Source organism: Rhinolophus ferrumequinum, chromosome 12 (genome assembly GCF_004115265.2).
Source record: "Rhinolophus ferrumequinum isolate MPI-CBG mRhiFer1 chromosome 12, mRhiFer1_v1.p, whole genome shotgun sequence".
NCBI lineage: Eukaryota > Metazoa > Chordata > Mammalia > Chiroptera > Rhinolophidae > Rhinolophus > Rhinolophus ferrumequinum.
In genome coordinates, this window is record NC_046295.1 from 80,507,064 (window position 1) to 80,517,686 (window position 10,623).

At 57.2% G+C, this 10,623-nt stretch overlaps 1 protein-coding gene across 3 annotated transcripts; it reads left to right on the forward strand.

The window, feature by feature from the left end:
- The first annotated feature begins 37 nt into the window (after positions 1-37).
- On the forward strand, positions 38-10,623 carry SPACA9 (sperm acrosome associated 9). 3 transcript variants are annotated; one of them, XM_033124115.1, is made up of 5 exons: positions 529-689; positions 5,720-5,900; positions 8,372-8,574; positions 9,227-9,371; positions 10,219-10,623. In XM_033124115.1, the coding sequence occupies exons 2-5, from the start codon at positions 5,757-5,759 to the stop codon at positions 10,228-10,230; spliced, it is 504 nt and encodes a 167-aa protein (XP_032980006.1). In that variant the 5' UTR covers positions 529-689; positions 5,720-5,756; the 3' UTR covers positions 10,231-10,623. The 3 variants fall into 3 exon arrangements, with proteins under 3 accessions (XP_032980005.1, XP_032980004.1, XP_032980006.1); XM_033124114.1 differs by lacking the exons at positions 529-689; positions 10,219-10,623 and adding an exon at positions 38-369 and having other exon boundaries at positions 9,227-10,206; XM_033124113.1 differs by lacking the exon at positions 10,219-10,623 and having other exon boundaries at positions 525-689; positions 9,227-10,206.

Genomic DNA, 10,623 nt, shown 5'->3' on the forward strand with positions numbered 1-10,623 from the left:
GGGGCGCCACTCCTTACGTCATCGGCGCGTGCCGCGCCCAAACGCCCTCCGGGGCGGCTGGCTCCCCGCCTGGGACAAGTGGTCTCCCACCCCTCCCTCGCTGTCCCTTCTGCGCCTCTCAGCGGGGCGCCACAGGTCACTTCCAGCTGTTGCCTTCTAGGAACAGACGTGCCCCCGGTTGGGGGACCCCGCTGTGCTGAGACACCCGACAACACCCCGAGGGCACGTCGGCCCCCCGGAGAGGGCGGGAGGCGGATCCTGCTTCTGGTTCCGCCAACACGCCCTGGCCCGGGCGTTAGGAGTTCCGTGGGCCAGCCCCGGCTCCTCTCTCTGGGCCTCAGTTTCCCCATCTTCAAATGAAGAATAGAGGTAGGAGAATATATTTGATGAGGGAGGGGGTGTCCATGGGGCCGACCGGAGGGCGGACGACACCTGGAAACCCACGGCCTGACTCGCAGCTTCTGGCCCCTGGACACCCCGCCGCTCGCTCCCGGGGTGAGGCAGGGCTGCCATGTGACCCGGTTGCTATGGCATCTGCGGTAACAATCAGGCCCCGCCCCTTCTCACGCCAACTTCCCCACCCCAAGCCCTGGGAAGGGCCTCCCCGCCCCTCGGGGGCCCCAGACACCCACGGAGGCACACCAGCTTCAGGGAGCTCTGTGAGTGAAGGCCGCTCTAGGACAAGCAAGGTTAGAGCCCCGCGCTCGGAAACTGGGGTGGGGGGGTGGAGCAGAGAGTGCAAGGGACCGCCGCTGCTGCCCCGGGAGGACGAGGGGACTGGGGTGGGACGTGGCGGGTGTCGTTTTCATCCCCAGTGGGACGAGAGCAGCCAGGTGTCGGACGCAACTGAATTGGGAGCTGTAGTTCTCGCTGCCATTCTAAGCAGGAGCTACTGATTTTGAGCTCTCTGTGCGTTCAACTGTGGTGTTTGTGTCCATTACGGAGCGGGAATATGGCGTAGTCAGTACAGATTGCTCAGAGTTCGAATGCTGACTGCACTCTGACTAGCTGTGTGACCCTTTCCTCCCCTGTGAAGTGGGGTTATGGAAGGATGCCATGAGTTAATAGAGCTGAAGTATCAGACAGTAACTGGCATCTAGTAAGGGCACAATACATAGGGGCTATATTATTATCATATTTAATCTTTGCACCAACTCAGAAATACGTACCTTCATTCCCATTTTACAGATGAAAATTTGGAGGAGCAGACTGGTGAAAAATAGTTGGATGAGTGACTTTGGGCAAGTCATTTCCCCTTTCTGGGCCCCTTTCCTCATTAGTTGTTGATCACAAAGCGTTAGAATCCAAAAGCCCCTTGAAGAGCCTCTAATCCAGACTCCCTCATTTTATAGATGGATAACCTGAGGCCCAGAATGGAGGAAATTCTTGGCCAAGGTCACTTGTTCATCCGAGGCAGAGCCAGGACTGGAACTAGGTGTTCTGACTCCTAGTAAAAGCCTTTTCCCCCAGGCACCAGCCCAGAGACACGCCCTCCAACAGTAAAAGGCGGAGTTCTGCCTCCCCCTTAGAACTGCTTCCTCAAAGCCGCAAACCTTGGTAGGCTTGTCAAACCCAACTGCAAAGACAGCTGGGGAAGAACAGCAAGCTGCCTCCCCCAGAACAAAGAACACAACCACCAAGCCTGCAGTTTGCACTGGAGAGGCTCAGTTTGCTTCCTGGACGTTTCTGAAATGACTTGCCTCCTCCTCGTTTATTTTAAGCCCCAGGCGCTTTTCATACCGCGATTGAATGTTCTTTAGCAGCCTGGAAAAATACAAATCAATTACAGCCGAAAACCCATTGGGTAATCATTTTTTTCTATCCTCCTCCCCCAGACCGAGGAGTGCTCCACCCTGTGCCTTTCATCCCAACTAATTTGGCTGCAGTGACTCTGGTTCAAGGGACGATCACTTTGGATAGCTTATTACAGCTCTTCTCACGACATTCCTGGCACGCATGTCACTAGGATCAAGGCCCGAGTCAGTTTTTCTCTCGGGGGCTCTTGGGGCCACCAGCATAGGTAGGGCTGTATCCCTGGAGAACTTGGCAGCCCCAGGAAGCCCCAGGAGGGTCGCAGGGAGCCAGGCATACGGGGCAGCCTCTGAATGCTAGTCCTCATTGTTTTGGGATGGGGGACAGAAGAGTCTCATGGGAGTGGAAGCAAGGTCCAGGGGTCCAGCTAGTATGACCCCGAGGAGCACAGCTTTGCAGGCCCTTGTGTCACCCAACCCCCAAGCAGTCAAGCTGTCTGGCGTGTTTGTCTCTGGACCATCACAGAGGGAAAGAAGGAGATAACTTAAGAGCCCAGACTTTATAAAGTCAGGCAGAGGTGAAAGAGAAACCCTGGCTTGCCCACTTCCTGGCTGTGTGATCTCAGCTTCATCCTCTGTCGTGTGGGGATAATTGTGGGTTCACAGGGCTGGTGGTCATGCGTGTCCACGGTTTTCCCAGAGCCCCATCAAGTAACCTGCTGTAGGCAGGATTGGGGTGAGCTATCCAGGACCTCGTTGAGGCAGGAGCGTGGCTCGCTCCGCTCCACACCCACCCACCTCCTGCCAGTGGCCCTCTTGCAGACGGTAGCCCCTTGTCCCTGAGGTCCCATCCCACTTCCCCGCAGCGTTTTCTCTTTAGCTGTGCCCCAGCTCAACCGCTCTTCATTCACTTACGCCTCTTGTCCGCCTTCCACTTGAAAAGACAGTTCCTCCAGGGTATGGAACCTTGTCTGTTTTGTTCAATGTCATCTAGCCCAGCACCCTGAATAGGTCTGGCATGTGGTAGGCACTGCAGTATGAATGAATGAATGAACGAGTGAATGAATGCAGGAAGTGCTTTTCACCTCCTTGGCTTAGGCGCCTTCAGGGCTTCGTCTCATAGCTTTGCCTGACACCTGGGGTCACTCAGCCTCCCCCGTCTGTTGCTTTCTGCACTTGCTCACAATATTCCCACATCTCCACCTCCCAACCTGTAGCCCAGCGTTCCTCCAACCCCCCAATCCCCCTCCCCCGTTCTCTACCTCTCCAAAGCCTGCTTTCAAACCTTCCCTCCTCCAGGAGGTTAAGCCCTCAGCAGCCTCTGCTTCTTTTGGGGTGCACACCATACCCGTGTGGCACTCCGCCAGCATCATATGTGCACTGTTTAATAATCGCAGTGGCTTTGATTGCTCTGAGAACCAGGCACTGCCGCGTTCTGGGCTCTGAGCTCCACACCTTACACCTGCTGTCTCACGCAATGCACGTTAGGACTCGGGGCTCCGAGGATGAGCCGCTTGCCAAGGCCAGCAAGAAGTGGTGGGAGAAGGATTTGAACCTAGGACTACGTGACTCCAGAGTTCAGGTTCTTAACCACCAACCACAGCTCTGAGCACGACCCCAAGCACCCACCTATGTGCTGCACTCTAGGTTTCAACTCCTGAATCATTTGTAAGCCCTGATCCCCACTAGGATGAGGCAAGTGAGGCAGTTTGCCTCGGTGCGAAGGGGGCGCCCCAAACCTCAGTCATCAAGATACGTAATATGTTAATGCTGTATTTTCAAAGATCAGAATTAATGCCTAAAGTCCATTTAGAATAAACTACCACAAATTTTAAAAAGACAGGGTATTACTGATTTTCCCTTCCGCCTCAGGCTCCAATATGGCAAGACACAGCCCATCCGTCTTTCTTTAAAATTCTGACACTTTCTTTGTGGACTTTTTGGTGTTAACTTTTATTTTTTTTAAGTAGTGCATTAAATATTCTTACCTATCTCAATTGCTGAGTTTTCTGGCGCCTCTTAAATTTTGCACCGAGGTGAGTGCCTCACTTGCCTCACCCTAGTCTGGGCCCGGGTGAGCCTGACACCAGGGAAGGCGCAACAGAAAACGCTGTGCCCTAAGTTTCCCATGGGCCATTTCTGCCTCCAGGAGGGCGGTGGGGGAAACCTCGGCTGGATACGGCAGGTGTTCAACAAACAGTGGGCCTCTACCACCTCGCCACAACCCCAGCTCCCCTCCCAGCTTGCCCACTTGAGATGGGGGTGGGGGGGTAGGGAGGCTGAGTAGGGAGGGGGTTGAGCTGGAAGGAGGCCGCCCACCTGCCTGGCCCTGGACCAGGCCAGTCCCCAGGGAAGCTGCCCTGCTCTGTTGGCAGACAGGCGCCATGGCTCCCAGGGGCAGCCTTAGGACGCTGCCACTGAAGTAAGTGAGCTCCATTAAATTTACAGTCAACCCACTCAGGTTTATGGGGCGCAATTGTCAGGGTCCCTTCTGGCCCAGCTCTTTTATGGCAACCGGGCTGCGTTTCAGCTCCCAGCCCAGGACTTGCATTCCATCTCCCCAGCCCTCCCCAAGTTCTCTGATTTACCACTCCCATCAAGTCCTGGAGGCCACCCTCTGGTCTGTTCCCCTTGCGTTTCCTTTCATCCCCCTGATGCCAGTTCTTCTTGTCATGGAGACGCCCTCCCAGGCCCCAGCCCTGCTCTGGGCTCAGGGAGCTGAGGGACACACAGCAGAAAGAAATGCCTCCCGGTTCCATCCTGTTCTCATTCTCCGCCTGGGACCTGCCAGGAAGCCTGGATGTGGCTTTCCCCACCGTCCTTGCCAAGTGTTCTGGCCCCTTCCCCTCGCAGCGTCTGGCTTGGACCTCGCCTCCCTCAGCGCAGCCTCCTCTGACCCACCCCCCAACCGCCCTCACAGGGGGCGTGTCCAAGCCTGCACTCCAAGCGTGCTGTTGCCTGAGGTGTGGGGGCAGCCAGCTGGGGCAGCTCCAGGACGCTGTTTAGACTGCACCTAGGGGGTCTCCGGCACAAGCTTGCTGTGACACCCAGCCCCTGGGAAGTTAAGGGGAATTGATCTGCTGGGGTCCCGCCAGCTCTAACATTCCATAAATCTGTGACCTGGAGTATTTTGCCTGTGCTTGGCAAAATTGTGATGTCACGGAGGGCAGAACCCATAGCTTTTCTGCTCCCAGAGGAGATTCTAGACCAGTTGTGGACCACCGGACTCATACTGAGACAACCTGTGAGGCACCAAAGAAGAGTACTCCCCATGGTGTCCCTGTTTCCAATCAGGGTCATCCTGTAATTAACGGGAAGGCAGGGAGGAGTGGCCAGCGACCAAGCCCCCCCAGGAAGGGGCAAACCTGAAATCAGGGCCCCTGCCACAAACGCAGCTGTGTCTTCTCAGACTGGACAGTCCAGAGCAGACTCATCCCCTGCTTGGTCCACTGGAAAGAATGCCACCAACTGCAGAGTGGCAGGTGTTTTAAAACAATTTGGTCCAAGCTGATAAAATCAAATTTTACATGCTGTGGCACATTCCTTGATCCCAGCTTTTGCTGACACCACAGGGAGGCCCTGGAGGGTGTGTGTGTGTGTGTGTGTGTGTGTGTGTGTGTGTGTGTTAAATACAGAGAACTTATTGGCCACCGTGGAGGGAAGTAAGTCCTATTTTATGGCAGAGAATGTGTCCTTGGAGGATAAATGGCTTGGGTCAGGCTCAGCTCTGTCATGGATAGCCTGGGGGAGCTTGAGCAAGTGTGTGGCCTTCTCGGGCCTCATTCCCTCTGCTGCAAAAGAGATGACAACAGTCCCTGTCCCCTTCTACCCACCCCCCCCAGGGTTGCAGGGAGCCACTTAGTGCAACGCTCCACCAAAAGGGGCCGTGGGTGGTGTCCTGTTGACTCCAGAGCCGGGTCCGTGGTCCGGGCCCTGGGGCCTCAGCGCTCTGTTCTTCCTCCCCACAGACCCCTCTTCTCCTATAAGTGACCACTGAGCAAGACAATGAACGAGGTGAAAGAGTCTCTTCGAAAGGTCGAGCAGAAGTACAAGCTCTTCCAGCAGCAACAGTTCACTTTCATCACTGCGCTGGAGCATTGCAGGGAGACCGCCCACGACAAGATCCGGCCAATCACCAGCATTGAACAGGTCGAGCCACAGGGGGGGGGGACGGGACGGGGGTGGGGGGGGGGGGGTGGGGGGGGTGGGGGGGGTGGGGGGGGTTGGGGTGGGGGGGCTGGCGGCGGGCGAGGGTTGGGGATCTCCGGGACCTTCCAGACCCAGAGATGCCTGGGCAGCACCAGGCCCTGTCCCTTGCTTGGAAGATGAAAAAAACAAAACAGGCCCAGAGAGGGGAAGCACGATTCTGCCAGAATCAGGACTCCGATCCTACCTGGTGGAAAGAGCCATCCATTCTTCCCTCAGCACGTGGGAGTGAATAACAAAGTGGTGAAAAACATGGACTCAAGACTCAGCCGGCCAGGGCTTAAGTCCCAGCTCTACTGCAGGCCACCTCTGCCCTTGGGCCAGAGATTTGCCTCTCTACGCCTCAGTTTCCTCATCTGTCAAGTGAGAAGAGCAGCACACACCTCCCCGGAGCTGAGTGCGAATTACATGAGGTCATCGGAGGAACACACTCAGCCCGGGTCCGGCCAGCCGTATATGCAGGCCCCAGGCTGAGTACTGGGGATGTATCGAGGGACAGACGCATAGGGCCCCAGTCGTGGATTCCACTGGGGTTCGAGAAACTCAGCATGCCAAGCACACTGACGTTTCCATGTAACCTGTGTCTCCTCGTGGATTAGCGGCTGTGTCAGTTTGTTCTGCAGGAGTCAGAGGACTCAGCACCCAGCCGGCCTTCCAGGAAGTCACGGGCACACGCGCAGGCCCCCACCCCACCCCAGCCGTGGAGAACAGCAACACTTCCTGGCAGCACCCTTTTCAAAATTCGTTTTTCTAATTTTTATAAAAATTTTTCCCAGTTTTTTAACTCGAAAACTTCTAAACCTATGGAAAACGAACACCCAGGTAAACTTCACCTAGATACACGAATTTGTAATAAGTGACCAGGTTCCCACGCTCTCTCCAGACACACACCCTTTCCCCTGAACTATTTGAAAGTCAATTGGCTGTGGCCTTTTCAGCCCATCCTTCAAAGGCTCAGACGTCCAAAGGCACTGGACAGGCTTTCCGTATCAGGAAGGAGCACCGGCGCACCGCCACCTCTGCTCACAGTACTGGTACTTCGCTGCGGAGTGATCACTGCCCAGATCCTCCAAGCGTAAGGGTGCGGCCTCTTCCTGAGGTTCCGCGAAGGCTCTCGGAACAGAACAGCGGCCCCACATTCTGCCTCCCCGTCTGAAGTGTTGACTCTCAAGCCTCACCTGCCCTCCCTGGACCAGATGCGTCCAGCGTTACCCGCACACACACCGGGTAGCCCGGCGACGCTGCTCTGTTGTAGTTACACCACAGTGCAGGCCCCTGGGCCTCGTGCATGGTGGGCGGGCATGCGCAGTGGGTGCGAAGCCTCTCCCTCTCCCCCCGCGCCCTGCAAAGCTACTGTACTTTGGAAGGAACCACTTGGGATTGCTTAGGAAGGCATTCCCTGGCAACAAAAAGGCAACCGGTGGCAGCAGGGAAACCCTGGTTCAGACTTAGAACTTTATGGGTGGTGGAGAGGGTAGTGATGCCCCTTCCGGCAGATGATGGAGGGTAAGAGAACCATCTGACTGGGAGATGCCTCGGGGATCCTGCCTGGACCCGAGCCAGGCCCTCCACAGCACAAGGCCGACCTCAGACCCAGAGGCATTGGGCGGCACTGACCCGGCCGGGGAGGACCCCCACTGCTCCCCAGGGAAAGTTGTTGGAAGTAGATCAGCACCTTGTTTAAGAAAGTTTCCCTGGTCCCCCGGCCACAACACACCTCGGAGCCGTACTGTGGTTTTGGCATTTAGGCGCTTCATCTTCCCAGAGGTGATGCTTGTCTGTGGCATGAGGTAGAGACTTTTTCTTTCTCCTGTGGACAGTCATTTTCCCCATTCCACTGACTGACGTGGCCCTCGTTTGTCTGCCTTGGACACACAGGGCAATAGTGCAAAGGACTCTAGTTCCTTCTGTTTGCTCCTCAGCCGGGTGGCCTCACCCAGCAGTCCTCTCAGCGGGACGGTGGCCTGAAAAGTCGGGGACCAGCCCTCCTTGCTTTAGGCATCGACTTAGGTGTATGGGGACTAGTGACAGGTACCGGCTCGGAGCCGCTTTGCTGGGTGTGCAATCCAGCTGCACCACTTCCGGTGGTGCCCAAGGCGGTGACGTCACCTCTCTGAGCCTCCGGCATTCACCTGTGAAATGAGGATTTAAAAGCTACCCAGCGTGTGGGGTTTAGGTGAGGATGAAGTGAGACAGGCCTGCAAAGCATTCCGCGTGGCACCCGGGACCCTTAGTGGCGTTAGCTCTACGTAGCGGTCTGTGCAGTGAAATGCACCAACGTTACTGGCATCTCGACTCTGAGAGGCCGGAACAGGCAGGATGGTGGGTGCCCTGGAACGTTTGCCCCAGGAAGCAGCCAGGCCGCGCTGGTACCTCCCAGCTGAAGTCACACTGCCGTCACACGGTTTCTGCAGGTACAGAGCTACATGGATCACCACTGCAACAACTCCACAGACCGGCGCATCCTGCTCATGTTTCTGGACACGTGCGCCGAGCTAAACAAGCTCTGCCAGTGCTTCGAGGCCCTGCACCCGGGCACGGCGGTCACCAATAACCTCCTCGATAGATGCAAAACCCTCGTGAACCAGAGCAACGACCTGAGCAGCCTGCGAGCCAAGTGAGTCCCCCTGAGGCCTCGGCACTTGCGCAGGCGGGGAGGGGGCGGAGACCCGCAGAGGCTCCTCTGCGGCCGGACTGGTGAAGCCGCTGGACGATCCTAGGCCCGCTGGTCTATTGGATTGACTGACCCCCAAAAGGTGTTAGTGAAAACCAGGGCTCCTGAGGCCCCAGGTACAGTGGGGCACAGACCCTGGCCCTGGAGCAGGGAGGGGCTCACAGAGCAGTGGTTCCCAGAAGCCCAAAGCAGCGGGGTGTCTGGCGCCAGTGGGGTTCCCTACTTCGGAGCCCCGGGGAATTCACAGCACAAAGTGCCACATTCGCAAGGAAGCTGTTTACTATTCTGGCAAGAAAGGTCGAGGGGACTAACAGCATGTTTTTGAGCAGTGACAGCAGGTTTCCACAGCCCCCCGTCCAGGTTTCTACACACCTTTTGCACCAGGGTTACCTGGGGCCCTCGACCCCTAAACCTGCCCACCCACAGTGTCCCTAACAGGGAGGCTGGCGCGTGCAGCCACAGTTGTGAAACCTCCCCAGGGGATTCAACGTGTGGTCAGGAGGAGGGCTCCCTGCCCCACGTCTGGAAGTCGCATGCCAAAGCGTGGCGAGTCCCCGCAGTGGGGACTCACCCGGCCCCCTCTCCTGCCCTGCAGATACCCTCACGACGTGGTGAACCACCTCAGCTGTGACGAGGCCAGGAACCACTACGGAGGCGTGGTCAGCCTCATCCCCCTCATCCTGGACTTAATGAAAGAATGGGTGGCCCACTCGGAGAAGCTGCCCCGTAAAGTGCTGCACGTGAGTGAGCCCAAGGCATGCCGGGAAGCCACCGCGGGAACCGCTGGCCCCTCCCAGACCGCAGGCACCCGGCCTGGGTCACGAAAACACCAGTGTAGGCAGCTTAGAAAAGACAACCTCCAACCAGGGGGGAGAGACAGAGGCGGTCCAAAACCTCCCTGGAGACCACCTGGTGGGAAACTGTAACTCAAGACCCGTGACGTGCTCACGGCCGGTGCCGCCCCGTGGGGCGCCTTTACTACACTTGGTCTCCACGGGTCCATCCATTGTCATTGGCACCACAGCCCCTGCCACTCCTCAACCCCAAAGGGCCACCCAGCGTGTTACTGAGACCCTCTCTCGCTCTCCTGCTTCAACTTCTAACTTTTCTCGCCTCTAAGCAGCAGGCTCTGTGCCCATGAAGAGAGTGTTGGGGAGGCTGGGAACGAGCTATGGCACTGCCTGCCTGGCCCAGGTCCCCTTCGAGCTCCCACCACCGCTCTGCCAGGCTCGCCCAGTGCAGGCCCAGCTTTCCAGGCGGAGCCACCCAGCCGGAGGCGGCCGCAGCGGCAGCGGTGGGCAAGGCGCCTGTGTGTGGGAGACGGCTGCTCCCACGGCGCGGGCCGCGGCGGCTCCACAGGGCACCATCCTCAGTGCGAGCAGGTCTCCGCACCGCAGCCGAGAGGACCGGGCGCCTCTCCTGTCCTGTACTTGCGACCTGGACACTGAGAACAACTCCGGTCGTGTGGCTCCTGTACAAGGACGATGCCCTGGTTTTCACAGCCTAAGCGAGGCCCAGGATTGTAAGATGTGCCCCTGGCTTCTGAGCTTGCCAGAACTGTCTGACCTTTGGTTTTTCCCTTCACAGGGGGCGCCTTAGCTTCTGTATTCTTGCTTCTTCCGGGGCGACAGTCAAGAATAAAAGTGTTCTACCACCATTGCCTGGCTTGGTTTCCTGGGATGTATCCCTCAGAGAAAAGCACGTGTATCCTAAGACATCAGAGGCCACGGGGCAGCAGCCTCACGGCAAAACCACTAGCACAGAGCAGCCACTTCAGGCAGGAGTACGCCGGCTCCAGAAAGTTCGCTTCGAAGGTCCTGGCCAAGACCCACAGGAAGGGGCGCAGTAACCCCTCGTGTGTGACACCTACTCAGATGAGTGCCTGGATTTTCCAGACAATTCCAAACTGCCACCTCTGAGTCTTTGAATCAAAGCTGCTCCCATCCTTCAAAGGAGCCGAGTTTACCAGTTTCCGGGGAATAACTGAAAACC